The sequence below is a fragment of the Diprion similis genome, chromosome 4, assembly GCF_021155765.1.
Source record: "Diprion similis isolate iyDipSimi1 chromosome 4, iyDipSimi1.1, whole genome shotgun sequence".
NCBI classification, from domain to species: domain Eukaryota; kingdom Metazoa; phylum Arthropoda; class Insecta; order Hymenoptera; family Diprionidae; genus Diprion; species Diprion similis.
In genome coordinates this window covers 8,278,860-8,298,637 of record NC_060108.1, presented here as the reverse complement: position 1 = coordinate 8,298,637, position 19,778 = coordinate 8,278,860, and the positions used below count along the sequence as shown (strand labels likewise).

Sequence of the window (19,778 nt, the reverse complement as noted above, 5' to 3'; positions counted from 1 at the left end):
CTAAGAAAGTATGTTAAACTTATTCAAAATTATACATTCGCACATTTGCACATTTTTTCAAAGACTCATTGTGAAGATTACAGTAGAACAAAGATTCATCGTAGATAGATACTATTTATGGTGTGGAGGGGGGGCATAAAGCTCAATGTATGGAAATTATTCAGTAAATGACGTTTTTATTATATATTAAAAATGTTTTATATCAAAACTAAACGATAAAGCAGACCGTTTACATGCTGTTAATTTAATTTCAGAGACAAAGACTGCAGTAAATTTCGACAAACATATTTTGGAGTGAAGACACCGATTACCGCATCAGTTCAATAATTAGTTTCATTCGGTATAATTATTTCAAAAATATTATTCATATAGTCAAAAAGTATCGAAGCTTCATTAAGAAATATTCGGGGTGTACCATCATCAAGCGACTCAACTGATAAGGGTTATATTGGCGGTAGAGCTGAGTAAATTAAACCAAGCACTACAAGGTAAAAAATTGTATGGTAACGAATAGTTTTTGTGATAAAATTCTAAATTGAAAACTATTTAGTATAAAATTTTTGATTAGATTCGTATTTTCGATAAGCGCGATCAACTGATGATGCAAAACATAACGCTTTCAAATTTCCGAAAACAATAAAGTATTGACAGTGAATTCTTTAAACATACATAGCAACGAGTACGTGAAATATAAATGGATAACGCTTTCAAATTTGAGAATTTTAAGCAGAAGTATTTACAAAATCAAAATTCAACACTAAAACCAGTCGTTACAATACGATTTTTTAACTGGTCGTATCTCGCAAACATGCATGGCCTCTGAGACCACACGTTTGTGTCTGTGGTAATTTACTCAGCTCGACCGAGTCTATAACTCCGATCAGTTAGATCAGTTGATTATTGGACAACCTGAATACGTTACAAAATAATGGGTGGGTTTTTCAATTTGAATCACACTGCATAATATGACTGATTTGTTGATTGATCTTTATATATAACATAATAGTTTCAGTTGAGAAATACCCTACGTGTGTGAAAAAAAGGGTTGGGAAAAGCTCAAAAAGTGTTATAAACGTTTTGTTGCGCGTTAAAAAATCATAGGTATCGTACATAAAGTAAACAAAAAGTAATGTATGGATTTTTAAATTTGATTCACACCACACAAAATGTTTTATCGTGTTGACGTCGTCATTCATAATTATTTTCAATACGATAATCGTTCAAGTTGATATAAATACGCTCAGTGTATAAAAAAAAAGAGTTTGTAAAAAGCAGAAAAACTGTTATAAATGTTTTGCTGATAGTTTAAAAATAATATGTATTGTATGGAAAATAAAAAATGTTGTAATCAAAAATAGTTAAGTGATTTTACTCATTACGTTTTACTTCATTAGACATGTACAAAAGAAAAAAGGGTAGCGTATAGGTATTACCGACAGACGCGAAACTCATGCGCATTTTTATATTCAATTATATTTAGGGTTGAAATATATATTACGTAAAAGTCTTGCGAAGGAAGGACGTCTCAACTGGGGTGATTAACACCATTAAATAAACAGTCACCAATAAATGAACGGTGTTACTATTTTAGTAGAAAAATAGGGTAAAAACTTGGGCATGAACGAAGGTTTGTGCAACCGTACGAGATTACTGATTTCAGAATTGGGTAAGACAGTTTTGCGTTCGGAAATTCTATATGGTGATGAAAGTGGTGATAATTTTTTTCTTTTTTTGCCATCAACTCAGGTATACATGTCTTACGACTATATGTCCCATGGTTATATCGTTTCTATGCATAGCATTACAATATAATGTGAAACTGATTATCCATTCTCGTCCAAGCGTCGTCGTTTTCCTGTGAAGGTATTATTTGCTATGACCATCTACAAGTCACAAGATTTTAGAATTGGTTAACACAGTTTTGCGTTTGGTAATTCGATCTGGTGACGAATGTGGTGATATTTTTTATTTTCACCCACGATGATATCGTTTATTCGTCAGTTTCCTGTAAAAGGTACTATTCGCTATGACCATGAACAAGTCACAGGGTCAATCGTTTGAAAACTACATCGCGTCGTACTGCACGTGGATAATTTTTGTGACAATTCTTTCATGAATAAAAAAGAAAGAAGTTCATACCAGATTGAGATACAATCTGATAAATTGACGATTCAGAAAAAAACCAACCCCACAAAAATCATTTGCGAAAAAAAAAAATGGAAAAAATTTAATTGATCAACATATAATATACGCAGTCTCGGAAAATATAAGTTAGCGCACATTGCTAAGCGGTCACCTATCCAAGTACGCGCATGCCTAGCTGTACGGCATAGATAAAATGGACGTAAGCGCTACAGCGCCGACAAACTATCAAGTGCGCGCGCTGACCCTAGTCAAATATAAAAGATCCATGGCCCCCGGAATATTGAAGTCTCGCAAAAGTATCGAATTATCGTATTCATTATTGACATTTTATTCGTGTGCTGATTGGGTGGTGTGATTTCATCGTTTTTCGTGTGTAGTGTCAAATCGATTTATATCTTTGTCGAATGGATTTATATGAGGTAAGTGCATTATACTGTTGTTATTGTATATTATTGATTGTATCATATATGTTACATAACAATATTCGTAGTTCGTAGACAGAAATTTAGTGCATACGCTATTTGCACGATCGGACTGTACGACGAAACGATTAAGTCAACTCAAAAGTTGACGTTCATAGACAGATAAGTATAAATTTATTTGTTGAAGTTCATAGAGACTATTATTGCATAGATTGATTGGCAATGGATCGCAGAAAAATAGAATTTGAATCTGATAATTTAGTTGAGAAAAAACGTTCGCGTGCTGAAAAGGTCCAGGATTATAAAAAAAAAATGTCTGGTTCAAAATCGACTTCTTCACTCTGAACGTACGCTATTTTGATCCGAATTAAAATTACAAGAAACCAGACAATCGAGGACTGGAGATTCATCAGATTATAGAAATATATCTAATTTTCTAATTTCTTGAACTCAAAATTCGAACACTGAAAACAGCGGACCCAATATGGCGAAAAAAAGTTTAAAAGAATCTTTAGAATTAGCTAATAATGGATATAGTAGGGTTCTTGACGGGGCTGATCACGATTTTACCATCATATTTTCGAAACTCGAAAGCCCAACCCAACATGGTAGTCAAAAATTTGAAAATCCTTGGATTTCGCTGAAGTACCATTTATACTTCTGAAAGGAGGACCATCAGACCTGATACAAATGGATTTCGACGATTCTTATACATGTGGTAGTGAGGCCTCCCTTGTGTACGAAGCTAAAGTGATTTGATGGGACAATCCTTTGTTTCCGAGAAAAACAGCTGAGAAATCTTACAATTCTCGAGCCACCAAGCGTAGCCTAGTGCGTAAGTTATTAACTCACGGTATTTTCTCTGCAAAATGATTACAAAATAATTATTATTCCCGACTCAACCATAATATTAGCTTTTTTCACCTGAAAATCGGGATGACAGTAGTATATTAGATACTCCGTAGACATCATATTTCCCGCAAATTATATTTCAGTTTTCTTTCTTCTTCTTTTTGTACAAATCGCCAACAGTTCGCGGGGGCAGGAGAGGGGGAATGCAAAAAGTTGGCGACAGCGGCCATTTGTATTTTCATAAACTTATAGAATACTATTGAAAGTATATATAAAATAATAAATCCAACGATTTTCGAATTTTTGACCGCCATGTGGGGTTGGACTTTCGAATTTCGGAACTCTGGTAGTAAATTCGTGATCAGCGACCTCGAAAACCCTCATTATTAAAAATTTCGATTGTAAATTTTCGAAAAATTGTAGGAAGTTTTTCACATACACGGTACGCTAAAATTGACGACACATTATTTTAGTAATTTTGAAAACTTATTTTGCAAATTCAATGGACTAGCATACTAATTTCAATATACAATGACGCACTAATTTCAATGAACTTGATTTCTGGTATCAAAGTCAGAGTTAGCAAATTACATATACATAAGTACTTGAATTTTCAATAAAAATGTGCATTTCGTACGAGTGATTTCAACAAACATCCGTATATTGAATGAAAAAATAGATGTAAAACGGGTGCATAATTGATGTTCATCATCATTTGGGAGCACCATCACCATTTTAACAACTTATAAGTAACTAAAATCAATGAAAACGTATTTCACATCCAGTATGAAAATCTACCGCATTATTTTTTCCTGGCCGGGGCTCAGACACTGTTGTTCATTCGCAGCGTTCGGATTACTAGTCGGATACCCTACCTACTACGCCAAACTACTTTGTGGAAAGCCATGACTTTATTTGATTGATAATGCAATGCACGGTCCACACGGGCATGACAGATAACACAGTTACAGAAAACTCATGAATAAGATTATAGTTTCAGAATATATACTCACAAAACAATTTTAAATAGATTTACAAGAGTATTTACGTTCCAAATTTAATGAATTGTTAGATAGTCAGTAAATTTACAGTGCAATTGTCTAAAATTTAAAATTTGATAACTGATTCCAAAAATATAATAGTAATTCGTAAGGCTTTTCTGAAATCTGATACTGTTCGGTATTTTGTATAAAATTTGTACATTCACAACTTGAGTAAATTCACAAGAAAATGTAGAAATTTCCAAAAAGCTCTTCAGAAACTTTTTCAACACAATACGTGTAACATACTATCAAGTAAAACAAAAATTCTCCGGGGTGATTTTACAACTCAGGTTTGGGAACTTCGAAATCTGACTACGGCATTCAAGTCTACATGCGACAATTCCGAATCTAGTCATGAGATTCGAATCGCAATCGAAATCGCAGAGTGAAATTGATAGATGCATAATAGTTCCGTTTGCTTTAATAGATTTTCAATTTCAACAGACTGTAATCGAATTTCTTTGTACATTTGTCACGTAAATTTGGCAATATATTAAGTGAATTCCGAAATCAAATTTATACATATAATACATTTACTACATAATTTAGTAAATTCAAAATACGCTTTTACGTTTCTGCAACTATATTTTCTATTGTAAATTTAATAAGATTGCTTAGTCTAGTAATTTACTTTAAATCACGAAATTTTATATTCTTCTACGCTTTAGTATAGTAAATATGTAGCAAATTTACGAACATTTTTAATAGTGCTGGTGTATTCATTTTCAGCTAATTCTAAGGCTTTCTCAAATTCTTGTCCGTTATACTGAATCTGCCATCTTGAATACCACAAATCTGACAGGGAATTCGTGATCAGAGTCGTCGAAAATTTTTGCATACTTGTTTTCATAATAATTGGACGCGAAGAAAAGAAAAAATCCTGAGGATAAGGAAGTAGTAAGTATACCCACCACTATGCATGACAGATTTAATTTAATTTTATATAAAAATTAACCAAGTCTATTCTTCTTATTTTGTCAATTTGAAATTGTTTTTTTAAATTTAGAAAATTTATGGCGAACTGTTGTATGTTGAACAATTGGTTGAAATCTGTTCTTATCTGACCAGGAAACCCTCAAAAACGGTACAAATGGATTTTGCTGGGACTCAGGTATGTTGTAGTGGAATTTGACCGTAAGAGGTTACCGGGAATTTATGCACTACGGCTTGGTTTCCAATGTTTTTTATAATTTTTTGTTCAATTTGTTTATTTTTTTTTTCTTGTTCACGTATTCAAACTTACTAAATATCAATAACAGACAATGAATTAGAAATTTGCGGCATAAAAAGTTGCTACTAATTTGCTATCCAAGCCATGGTGCATAAATTCCCGTTAGTCTGGTACTTATAAAACATACCTGAGTCCCATCAAAATCCATTTGTACCATACTTGAGGGCCCCGCTGTGAGTACGAATGAAACATTTTTACAGCAGAATAGTACATGACATCTGATAAATCTTTAGCGTAATTATTGCTAAGAACTGTGAATTATTATTGGCATAAGTAATACGTATTACATATATGCACACATATATAGGTACTTACATTCGCACCATGGATTAAAAATCACGTAGAACGGATCGTTCACTGTGAAACTAACTGCGCTCTGGTCTTCCCACTTTGTATCAACATCCATCTTCCATTTACCAATTTTTGCGTCGGCTGCCGGAGTGATCTACAATTGAACCGACAATAGTCAAATTATTCATCATAATCATCGCACTAATATCAAATCTATAATTGCGTAATATATTCTATATATATTATGCCAGAATACACTAAATTTTTTTGTTTCTGACCTAACTGTAATGACCACTTCATTGACCTGAAAAGTGGGACAAAAGGAACATATGCTTGCCTCTTATTCTTTTCCTGTATTTGCGGGAGAAGTCCTTATTTCCCGCTCACTTGCCAGGAAAAAGAAACACTTTCCTTGTGTTAATCGCCTCGCCATTTTTCAAGTCAATAAAATGGCCATTGTTCATACAAGAATGAAACAAATTATTCCCTCGAGTGATTATTGCGGTCGCTTCGCTCAGGTAGTAAACCCACTCCCGGGAATAATCAACGAGTTTAATCTCGTGTTACCTGATGTACTAATTTTCCGACATAGGCATGAAGATGACACTTTTTGATGCCTGTTTACGATCCAGCAAAAAGTACTTCATGTAGCTAACCGGGAAACTGGTATAAAGTGTTAATACCGCAAGTTTGATGTGCAGTTCAAAGTGCACATCGTGAAATGATGTATAACAGACTTTCTGTGCTACCTCCGTCAACAGCTCGAGTACTTCGTAAGTTTCGAGAGCACAAGTACTTATGAAAACTGTACAATATTTTCATCTTTGATAGGGGGCAGCACAGAAAATAGGATTTGTGGTTTGTAGAGGATATTGTTACACTTTTAGCGTAACGAGTAAAAACGATGGTAAGAAGCTTAGTCAGGCGAGCAATTAAAAGGCGCTAAATGAAAAATATGCTTGGAGAAAGATGTATTTGGAGTAAAGAACGTGTTATCAGCTCAAAGTCTGAAACAGATCTGTTTTTACAATAATACCGGTTGGCGCAGCAACCGTCTTCACTTATTGACATACGAGGGCTTAGTTTTATTGCGTCATATGCCGGCTACTAGATCATGAGAGAGGGGGGTAAAACGGAACGGTGATTTTACCCTTTGTAACAATATAATGCAGCATTGTTGATGCGCGTCACAAACGGCTGCTTGAACCCTACGCGAATCCAAATCAGAGAAATCGCGATCACAACTCTCGATATGATAGAAACAGAGTGCTGGGACGAGGGACACGCATCCGAGACTCTGAGAGGGGATACTCTACAGGATATCGAATAAGTCACGTTTCAGGCTTTTTGTTCATTTTTGGTGTCGAGATTATGCGATACGAAGCGGGGAATCGGTAACGAACTCAGCGAAATTTAGCCGTTGACGACTACAAAAGTGTTTGGAAGAAAGGACGAAAAATGTAAGGCCATTATCGCGAGCGGAGAACATCATTAACGAGGCTACGTAGTGCCAACGTAGAGCTCTGCCACGAGAGAAACCAAGGCGGAGGAGACGTGCTGGTTATCGAACCGTAGCCTCCGCGCGCAACACTAGCGCTACGCAAATTCGTTACCATGCCACAGAAGAACTAACGGCGTTCTGCGATATTGGAAATGGACGTAACGTTACGTTATACTTCATAATTGCGTAATCCGAGGGCCAATAAGACCGAGCAAACCTGCAAATAATAAAGGCGGACGGGTCGTAGTTTGAGCTCCACGTAGCGTAGCGCAGGTCATCACTCCATTCCTGGCGTTGTTCGAGTGAAGAACAAAATGTTAGAAATTAAGCCTACAAATGTGATGTGATGTAGAATTCGTTGCTTTTGATATTGAAAATCAGTGAAACTGATATCTGAGGATTGAGTTGACGAATTCTTGGTGTGGTTGCGAAGCGGTAAGCGCTAATTTCCTTCACGCAAACTAGTTTTGAGAGTGATCTAGATCGGTACACCAACACAATAACAAGAATTTGGCAACTCTATACACAATGTCACTTGTAACTTGGTAGAATGTGCTCACTCAAGTCAGATAATTATGTTAATGTATTCCGCCCATCGGCAAACAAATGAGTGCGCGGAGCAAAACAGAGATCCACGATCTTTGTCGGACCACGGCTGGTAGCGACGAGCTTCGCTTGATCTGCCGCGTGATACCAACTCCCTCGCTATTTATCTCATAATCAAATTGAAATATAATGATGAATAACTAAGGCTCGATTTATCGGTGAAATCAGCAAATCAGATCCGCTCATACATATTGAGGTGACGCATCGCGGACAATATTTTGGTCCTTCTGCCTATCGAAATCCAATATTTAATTAACGTTATGTGTTTGATACTCGGAACTACAAGTCCCAGCATCGCGGATCGTACTTCGGTCCTTCTGCCTGTCTCCGGCTTGTGTTTTTTTTTCTTTGCTTTATAGTATAATCACATAATAGCGTAAATATATTAATTATCCTTGTATCTAGCCACCCAATTTCGGAAGTGGACTTATCCGAAGCACTCACATACTCCAAATATATTTAAAATTGTGCTAACTCCTAGACATCCAACATTTTTACTTCAACCAATACATGTACTCCTATTATCGCATTAGCTTCTTGAATAAATAAATATCAATCCTTCATAACGTATGATTCACCTGTTTTGTCATGTCAGTTTGTTGTCTACGCTCATTTACCTAACCTAAGATTAATTCAAAAGCTCATGGTATAATCTAAACGTTCTTAGAGAGATTTTATTGCTCTCCGCTACTGTATTTTAGCTTTGTTAATAATTATTATTGCAGCAAGCAATTAGCGCCCAACATCAATAATATTCTAACAACTGTGTTACAAATAAAATATGGGTACGGAGCTTAGTTAAGCGAGCAACTAAAGAGCACGAAATCAAAGGCTTTGGGAAAGATGTGTTTAATGACAAAGAACGTGTTTATAGATCAGAGTCTGAAACAGGTCTGTTTTTACAATAATACTGGTTGGCTCAGCAACCCTCTTCATTTGATAATAGAAAAGCCAGGTAGATCAGGTAGAGGTTGAGAAAGATGCCCCTGAAGAGCGTCTCGGACCTAAAAGCTATCTGACGTTTCTTTAATAGAGCAAATATTTTCAAACTTTCATCCACTATTTTATCGGTTACATCGCCCAGTGTAACAGTATATATTAAATTTTGTTATAAAACTTATTATATTTTATTACAAATTGACAATTTTCAGAACATTAAATCGTGATATTTGTTTACAAGTTTGTCTCTTCTGCAATTATTCCTTATTCTTGATGCACTAGTACCAAAGAATCAATATTTTTCAATTTTTGTTTCAGAAATTCGTACCGTAGCGTACGGGGCGGTGGGTCCATGCGCGGGCCGAATGGGCCGCGACCCGCACTAAATTCATTCAAAAATTACGAAACGATAGAATTAATTTAGCAAAACTATTAATACAAATGGCAAGACCAGATTTTGAATAAGGGAAAATAATTCCTATATTGTACTGTTTATAAATTATTTATATCACCAGACCCATTATTTGCGGGGTAGGGTCACCGAGCATCAAATGTTCTTTATTTTTCAAAGCCAGTCAAATCTACATTTTTGGAAATGGAAGAATCGTTGACGGCTTATATTTCTCGTTAAGGTATATTCTCATGATATCTGCCCTATTTTTGCTTGATCGCTTCCATTCCACTGAGATGTAGCGATTTTTTTCGTATTGTGAATTTTAAATGTTTAATTTAGCTATATTTATTCAAATTACATATTTTGAAAAAGTTTTTCATGTTCTTGTACTGTAAATGGATAGATCAAAGGTTGAATATGTACATTTTGTTTATGGGCTTGAGCAAATAAAAAATGTGCGATATTAGAATTTTTTTTGTATTCATCTAGCCTACAAGTGAATTTAAACAATGGGGCGTGTTGTATGTGTTTAAATTCCCGTATGGGATATATATTGTAAGTGTGTATGTGTGCGGCGCTTCTCAGCGCGGTGTGATGCTCATACGCGGGTATCACAGTTTCAGTCGTATCTCGGTTACCGTGCGCGTTAGATACTAAATAAAGTATTCTTTTGCATATCGCGTGTACTTGTCTACCCCTTCCACGTACACCTCCATTCCCGAAAATAACGACAGAATATTTGAGAATGTTTCGAATGTAGAACTAAATATTTGAGAATGTCGAGAATGTTTATGTATAGCGAGCTGAGAGCACAATAAATTAAGACCTAGCGTAATTTTTGATAAGTGCGGTTATCCGGTTCTGGATCGCGAAGAGCGAATGTTGTATTATTTTTTTTCTTTTTGTTTGTATGATTGTCTTTACGCAAAATACATTGTTTCATTCAACTGTTGATTGGCGTGTCGCCATCGAGTGTTTCTCTCTCTCTCTCCCCAAAAATTACTCCTCCTGTCTCCGCGGCACTGAGCTACTAACAATAAGTATCTTAGCCAAGGTTTAGAGAAGATATAGATTTCGAGGCGTGTTAACCACGCCAGGCGCCCAACACAATCTTTTCGATGTTTTGCGTAAGTTGAGTCTGTTTCAGAGATCATCGCATAAGGTGCCAATTGCGTTGTGATACGCTTGTGAGCCGTCTAGCTGACAGCGTAAAATGTGTAAGTGTATTTACACATGTGCATTAAGCCTAGCCCCGTTCACGAAAACACACGGTATAGCGAACCAGGATAATCCTTTGGGCAGAAGTCTGTGTGGTACATGCATGGTTTGGTGACGCAAACTTCAAAATGTCATCAAGGCAAATCTCATCCCTCAGCAAGTACATTACACGGTTGTAGATAAAGGTGATACAGCCATACCAGACTGCGCAATGGAGACCTACAAGATAAGGTATGCGCACAAGAGGTTTGTCGTTTGCTCAGACAGTTAAAGAGCCATAATTTGAAAGTTTTCAAGCATCGCCAGGACGATCTCATTTGGTAAAAGAATAGCAAAGCTGCTCTGGAGTACTAGCAGTGAAAAATAGAGCTACCCTGCTATGGATGCGTGATAACTTGGGCATCCAGTGAACTCCTTACAATAGTAATGGTTATCGCGGTAATAATAATTCTCTAAATAACTGCACTATGTGGGATGGTACGAATATTTAAAAATTTCATTCCAGTTCTAAAGCGTACCGAAAACTAAATATAATATACGATCTTATTTCAAATAAATAGAACACTCACTTTTAACTTCAACGTGTTACCGTCGAAAGAATCTTCAACTGCATGCCATGGACCTTCACTGTCACTATCAGTTTTGAGAACTGGTGCTGCAACCAGGGTTCCATGTCCGTATTGTGGTTTTTCAACGCCATCCAAAGTGAATACCAATGAAATTGCATCAGTATTTGCATTAAATGCGCGTGACAGAATGAGCTTAATGTAAAATGGTTCTCCTCTGCGAATGATTAATCTGGCAGTATCATCCGTACGTCTTGATAATTCAAACCTTGACGTTCGATGGGCCTCCACATTTTCCAATATACATTGGTCAACGTTAACAACCGTCAGTATAGCAACTTCAGAATCTTCCCCTGAAATAAAGAGCATTATCAGTTTTACAATAAAATTCGTGAAATAGTGTCTAGAAACATGAATTTATCATTGTTCGACGATGCTTGGATAGTATTTTATGCGGCATGCACGTAAAGTCAGTGTTTTTGGGCGAGTACTGAAACCATTGTATAATATTTTTTCTGGCAATGCATGAAAAACCACTTTGACGCCAGTCAAGATCCGCACTTCGGGCCGCGCGACACAAGTCAGAACTAGCGTCTGATAGTACGAGATCCAGTTACCAAAACCATGTATCGTCGCAACAAGGATATAACCATATATAATCGATAGTTTCGATGAGCTTAAGCGCGTCTAGGGAAAAGCGCGGTTACAGGGGTGATTTCTACTGAGAAAAAAGCCAGATTTCGTCATCACAACATGTCTGATTTTGAAAATATACATAGTTTTTGTTATTTTATTACTAACAATACTGTTTTCAGACATTTTGCAGCTTGCTTTGACCTGAACGCATTTTAGAAAATGTCATAAAGTTTAGCCGACTTGTATCACAGCAATTAGCTTCAAACTTGTTTCAAATGTTGTTGAAAACGAGAAAAACTCTTCAGCGCGCTCGGAAAATGCCCCTCCGCTCGGTACGCTCGTGTGTCTGACACAGAGGACCTCGAGAGTGACATCGATAGCGATGTTGATGACTGCGATGAAAAAGACGATGAAAATAAGTCCGACAGTGACTAAAAGCATAAACTGTTATTTTCAATAAATATTTTCCACCCGTACTTCATCACTGTTTTACTTTGTAAAATTTAATTTTAAGAGTTTTTCGAGTTCAGTTCCACGGATTTGGATAACTTTTTTCCCATCGATATCTCAGATCTGGAGGAGCCAACTTAATGCGAAGACTTTGATACGGATAAAAGTATTCCTTTTTTCAAAAAATTGTATGATAGGGCCCGTGCAACACATAAGTTGTCTGATATCGGTCTGTTCTTCATCTGGGAAATTAATTTTATCATGTGAAACCGTTTTTAGACGTTTTGCGATAATACCGACCGGTAAGATTTTATTAGATTTGTGAAATGCTTTTAAAATGTCATGCGAGGAGATTTTTGTCTGAAAATCGATTGTGTAGCAGGATCTAATCCAAAGGACATAGCCGGGTAAGCATGCCAATAGTGCCCCCGCTCTGAATAGATTCTGCAAGTAACTTTCTGTTTTCTGTAGTCGTTCAATCCACCATTTTGGCTTCGATAATTATGGGAAAAATCAACAGCGTGGCAGACATCTGTGCGCATCTCGGGGAATTTTTCCAAATTTTTCGGCACCAAACTCCAGCTTTTAAATATTCTTGAACATTTAAATTGCTGATTTCAAGAGGATTTTGGAAAGTGACTACTTTCTTTTTTCGACAGCTTAAACGTCCGGTTTTGTGTAATTTTCTGTAATTTTTTCAGATTTTTCATAAAGGTCCGTTATTATTAGAAAAAATTATAAGCCGATATTTTTCATTCTTTTATGGGTACGACCTCACGATGATTTTTTCTACATACAGAAATAACACTGAAAATTGTCAAGTGTAACCAGTTTGGAAGGACGTTTCCGATTTAACATGAGTTTTGAAGTCTTTGACCATATTGTTCTGACAAGGAGGAAAAGGCTCACCCAGTGTAACACGGATTTTGATGAAATTGAAGAAGGTGACTCCGGGTGATGTCAGAAAAATTGTAGACCCAACAATTTTACTTCTTATTTAAAATTAATATTTTTCATGATAACCGCTATATATATATATTGTAACAACCGTGTTACAAAGAAAATATGGGTACGGAGCTTAGTTAAGCGAGCAATTAAAGAGCGCGAAATAAAGGCTTTGGGAAAAATTTGTTTAATCACAAAGAACGTGTTTACAGATCAAAGTCTGAAACAGGTCTGTTTTTACAATGATAATTTTTACAATTTTTCGAAAAGTGCACAGATGTCTGGCAGACTGTTGATTTTTTTCATAATTTTCGGTGTTGAAATAGTGGATTGAACGCAAGAAAACTGAAATTCACGTTTTTTATGATAACTTCGAGCAGAATCAAGCTGGAAGACTAAAATTTGGTATGGGTCAATCATTCATTAATAGAAAACAGAAAGTTACTTGCAGAATCCATTCCGAGCGGGGGCACTTTTGGCATGCCCTACCCGGCTATGCCCTTTCCAGAAAATAAAATATAAATGATTTCTTGAGAATGGATCAACGAATTTGAATAGAAATTGGTACCATGAAGTTTTTGGGGTCGCTGATCACGAATCTGGAGTCAGATTTGCAAAATTCAAAATAGGGAAACCAATATGGTAAAATAAGATCTAAAAATAGTTGGATCTTGGTAGAAATTAGTAGGTGGAGGTTTTTTGGGTCACCGAAAATGAATCCGAGGTCAGAATTCCCAAATTTAAAATGGTGGATCCACTGTATTGATTCAAAATACCAAAATCGTAATATTTTTCTGTAATATGGTATCCAAGTGCCTTTGAATCGTCAATCACGAATCTGAATTTGTAGTTTGAAATTCGAATTGTATATTAATATTTTTTGGTCCGGTGATTTTTTTTAATTATTCAAATAACAAAATTTCAAAAAGACAAATAGAAATAATCTATTGACAATGGATGAACGGTTTTGAATAAAAATTGATATCCAGAAGGAATTCGTAATATAAATATCCAATTAAAGGACATCCTTGACTACCATAAAAGAAAATATGTGAACCGACGGATTGCTAAATATAAAACATATGAGTAAGAATATTAGTGTCTTAGAACATTCCAAGAATGTCGAATCATTATAAGCTACCCAGTCGCATTTCACTTTTATCATGTTCATATCATCAATATACCATTACCTATACATATTGCTATATAGTGTACGGTAGTATTGAAATATGAAAATTTGCTTATACTTGTATGGTGTTCAATTTTAATCTAGTATTTTTTTATGTGATTGTGACCGTATGATTCTATATCCTGTGTATCTTTACACATTCGGAAGACTGAAGATACGCGATACAATTTGTTATTTACTCGAAGACACGATATATTTAGACACTGTATTTATTGTTTAGAAGTAAGTAGGCATTTCGCATAGTGTCTGCGGTGATTAGCACTAAGACTTATTATTATTATTTGCAATAAAAATAAAAAATAAAATTTTTGTGTATCGGTCATAACAAACAATATAAAAAAACCGCATAGACAATGAGACTATTACATGATGTCACAGCGAATTGCAATCAATATTCGATGGAAAATTCAGTTTTTTGTAAAAAATGAAAACAATGATACAGTATACTCATTAGGCCTTGCCCGCGGTCAGCTTCTTAAACAGTGTCACAATTCGTTCGGGATTTTGTCTCAATGTGTTGAATAATTATAAATGTTCAAGTTATTAGTATTGCAGCTCGAGACAAGTTTGAAAACGGGGAGTTCAGAGGCTGGCTCACGGTCAGCTGAAACCGGCTTGTTTTTTTTCTGGAAATGGTTTCCTAGGCAAGCCAAACGGTGTTTTTGTCTGACAATCGTGTTTTCGGTGTCTCGGGGCTATCATCCAACTACGTTCCGTAGATCAGACGTTTTGCCATGATACAAGTTGCCTAAATTTAATGACATTTTGGAAAATGTGCTCAGGTTACACGCAAGGCGCAAAATGTCTGAAAATCGGGGTTTTGAGTTCAGAGTGATCTAAACTACCAATTCTATTAAGTTTTGTCCTTGTGGCGATGATACAAAAATTTTGGTAATCGAAACTGTGGCACATTGACTTCATACAATAGTTCTGAGATCAGTAATATAAAGTGTCACTTGACAGATCCCAAACAGACGTCAAAAAGTGACTTTCTTGATGCCTATTGCAGAAAAAATAATTACCAAAATAGGTTGAGTTTCTATTAGCAAAGATTCAAGGTCCTTATTTAGGGATTGGAGAAAATCTTTTTACGTCACTCCTCAAATCTGTTCGGATTCATTAAAAAAATTCTGTGTCAAGTTTCAAGCAGCTATGTAATGTGTGTGCATGTGTGTGTGTATGCGTGTGTAGGAATACTGGATATAGGATGAAAATTTTTCTGGCGCACAAACTGTTTATACCGAAGGGTCGTGGCCATGGAGCCTTTTTTTCAGAATGTCACGATCTACGACATATAGATCGATTTTACTGCAACAAAATTCCCATAAGGGATCGTCACAGTGTGACCCTCCGAAAAATAGTAGGTTTTCGCGATTTTTTTTTTTTGTGAAGATAGGCCAATCGGTCTAGTTTAGAAGGAATATTGTTTGCATCTGGCATAGCCGATTGATCGTAAGTAGACGATTTATCTGAAAATTCCTCCCTCCAAACTTTTAACGCTTTTTTCTCGGAATGGTGTTTTTCAAAACGGTGGCAACTCTCAAAAGAACAGTTTTCAAGCGATCTCTTTGAAATTTTGATAGAACTTACTTTACATCCTTCTTTATGCTTCTGTGGAAGCTTTTTTTTAAACCTTCCTTTTTTTATGTAAAACTGTCGAAAAACTAAACCAAATTCGATCATTTTTGTTCAAATCGTCGCCATTTTTTCAAATTTCATGAAAAAAAGCCTCCATGGAAGTGTTACGGTATAGAGGGATGGTATTGACGAGCGGTTATCAATACCTCCTTATACCCACCCGAGATGTTGCTTCGAGTGCCTTTGGGTCCGATCTCGTCGCTGCCCTCGATCCGGGAATGATGGAAGGAAGGATTAATAAAATGGAGAATGGTTACCTTTGATTATGAATAGACTTTATTGGAATTTAGGAGTAGGGTGGAATGAGTTGGCAAAGTGCTTTGGGGAGTGGGTAAGGTAACCTTTTGAGAACAGAAGTTGGAGCTTGATGTTGTTTGGTTGAACGTTCGGATCGGACTGAATCCTCAGCGTGAGAAAGGAGCGAGGATCCAGGATAGAGGGGAATAGAAATAGCAAGGTAAGGGCGATAACGAGTGGCGTAAGGCTAGATGGAAATAGAAGGACAAGATATGTAGTGTAGCGTTACGATGAGAATGGTAGTTAGAGGCGAGAGGTTGTCGAGGAAGGCGGCGGAGACGTATGGCGGGACGCCGGACGTAACAGAAGCATGGAGACTTTCCTACAGATTGATAATTTTTTTGAAATTTTTTATTGAAATCAAATTTGCGGCCGCAATCCTGGTCACCATACGGAACCTTTTTTTCGTAACGGAATTTTCAATAAATATAAACTATGTAAATAAATCCATTAAAAAAAATCATTTTGTATTCTCCATCAGTGCTTCAATTCGTAAAAAAAATCAGACCGATTGGCTTATCCTAACCATAAAAAAAAATCGCGAAAACTTAATATTTTTTGGGGCTCACACTGTGAAGATCTTGATTATTGCGGCGTTCTTTCGAAAACCTCTTAAAAATAATAAAATTGTAGTTGAATGCAAAATAAATTAAGCTTATTGATAATCATCAACATATATTATTCATTTAGTCTTGTTAGAATTCGAATTTTGATTACACATTTTTCTAAAAAACTAACAAAATTAAACTTTAAGTATCTACTTACAAAAAATTTGTTACGCCCCGACGTACCGCCTAGGCAAACCTTTTTCAAAATTAAAACGTAACCAAAGAATTGTTTCATTTCACTCAACACCTACAGTGCTTGAGAGTTTCTTTTCGATGATTACAACGTTAAACATCATATTGCTTTAACCGGCGAGTTCCACCCCTCCTCGAGAAAGTCACGTACAGCTCCTCGTATTAGGTTTATTTTTGCATCATATTTAGCAGTACCAAGAACTGAAGTATGAAGTGCTGACATGAATCGCAGTGGCACTCAGCCCAAAAGTATCTCCCTCTTTAAGTCAAAATTATCATTAATAATTAGGCTAAACCATACATACAATATGTACTAAATTAAAATAGGTTGCTTATTAGGATGCATGGGCGAATGTGTAAGCATTACATGTAAATATCTTTTGTTCATATTAATAGTATGTAACCGGCGAGATTGAGAATCGTCGGAACACCGTCCGAGCACTCGAATCAGACCCGGAGTGACGCTGACCATGCCCATTCTGGCACCGGGAGGTCGCCCTTACACCTCATTGGCTAATTACCGTTGTAACTTAGTTGCACTGAGGGCTTTTGGACCGTCAGGCCCAAGAAGCCATGTCTTTCGTCTGTCAAGTCGCGAGGTGCGTGGATGTCAACCCGTATTAGCCCTTTTGGTCAATAGTAGTGTTCGGAAAATCTTCATTGTGACCGGCCTAAAGTACCGCGCTAACCCGTCAACTTTAGGCTTTCAGTTTAATCTGTAAATTGCAAAGACTTACTATTACCTAACTTCAACTACCTTCTGTTCTTTACTCATTCTAAATCTTTCGCGAACAAACATTCTTATGATATTTGACTTTCCTTAAATTCAAACCAAGTTCGGTCCTGATTCCAAAAGAATCAGGTAATTTTAAGTGTTCAACTATAATAATTAATAATCACTTTACGCCAAATAGTCCGGTCAATTTAGACATGCAAGGTTACAAAAATTACCACCCAGCTGAAAATTGGTAGGATCGTTCAAAACACTATCATAAATGAAATCCAAAAAGTCCTCATCGATCCGCTACCTGGAAAAAAATTTACACGGTGTCAAAGGTCACAAAAACGGGTTTTTCGCGATTTTCAGCGAAACGGTAAGTTTTATCATAAAATCAGTTCAGACAAAAATTGTAGATCAGATAATTATCTATAAAAAATGTCCAGATATTTTTTTTCTTAAGAGCCACTGTTTCTGAGATATAACGATTCAAAAAGTTGGAAGAGTTGTAATCGTCATAATATGTATAAGTGCACCACGTATATACATCACTAAAGCTGTAATACAAGTTAAAATATAATTCTATCGGTCAGCATAACTCACACATATAAAATATTATAAATATGAAAATGTCAGGTAAAAAAAAATCCAGTCTCTCATTTTATACACAGGCGTGTAACCTTGAGCAACAGCTGTCTCCTATTCAATTGTCTGCGTAGCTAAATTGTAGATCAGATATTCAATTGCAGGGTCGTATTCCTGCTATACTATTAGTCTTGAGCGCCACTCCGTAGTGGAAACACGTGTTTATTCTAACCTATATTTTTTAACCTGTTCCGTGCTGTTTTGAGTTTTATAACAAAAATGTCAGAATATTGTTTTATTTGTGCAAAACTTTTGACTAAAGGTTAAATTTTTACTGTTGAACGTGGTATAAAGACATTAATCAACGCAAGTATTGAAAGAGCTGACGAATTTTCAGAATATCTGTGACCATACACGTGGAGTGTCGTAAAATTTATACTCGAAAGTGTTCTATTGCTGCAGCTATTAAAAGACAACATGAAGATCAAGAAGCCAGTACATCTACTGTAACAAGTCCTCCTCGTACTAGAGCACGTGTGAGTGATTCAGCTTTTTGTTTTAAAAAACAATGCTTATTTTGCTGCCAGGAATTAAATTAAGAGCATGAGAAAAGAAAGTCCTTGGATCTCGCCGTAAAATTAAACAAGTAAGCAAACTTAAATTCAAAGATTCGATTCTGGAAACAGCTAGGACTCGTTCTGATGCTATGGCAAAAGCTGTTCTTGCTCGAGTTGAATTCGAATACGATTTAGTTGCGGCTGAGGCTAAGTATCATCAGGATTGCTTTGTTTACTTCTTAAAACCGAACACTGGGGTTAAAGTCGGACGTCCTCAAGCAGAAACCCAGTATGATGGCACGGAAGTGCATAATCAACGCGTACAAACTCTTAAAACGGTCATCAAAGTCATTATGTGCTACCCTGTAACGAGTCTTTCGGCAAAATTATAGTCATGCCAGTTTAACAGCAAAGTTTCATGTGTATTGATTTTTGTATAATTGAATGTTTGTCGTCTAACGTGTTTCCTCTTTATGCTGTGTAGCTTTCAGCGATCAAGTCTTGTGCTAAGTGACTTTTACTAACTAAATTTTTCATTTCACAGTGCCTGATACAGAAACAAGACTTACCTGGAGGTCCGATCAATTAACTTTGACCAAAAACTCAATTCGGCGTTAATATCAAGATGCCATGATAAAAATTTGAATAAATATGGAAACTTGGGTAACTAGACTAAAAAAAAAACTGCGCGGTTAACATAAAAGCTAACGCTACATTACGTTGATTATTTCCTCACATCTGTAATTACATTTTGT

The 19,778-nt window shown here is 36.1% G+C and overlaps 1 protein-coding gene across 1 annotated transcript in view; it reads right to left on the bottom strand.

Moving 5' to 3' along the window:
* The window catches only part of LOC124405317 (annulin), a 108,252-nt gene that overhangs the window by 73,565 nt on the left and 14,909 nt on the right, over positions 1 to 19,778 (bottom strand). Inside the window, exons 2-3 of the mRNA XM_046880129.1 lie at positions 11,212 to 11,561; positions 6,009 to 6,138 (exon numbers count right to left, since the gene is read on the bottom strand). Coding sequence (XP_046736085.1) covers positions 6,009 to 6,138; positions 11,212 to 11,561 — 480 coding nt within the window. The remainder of the gene's footprint in view (positions 1 to 6,008; positions 6,139 to 11,211; positions 11,562 to 19,778) is intronic.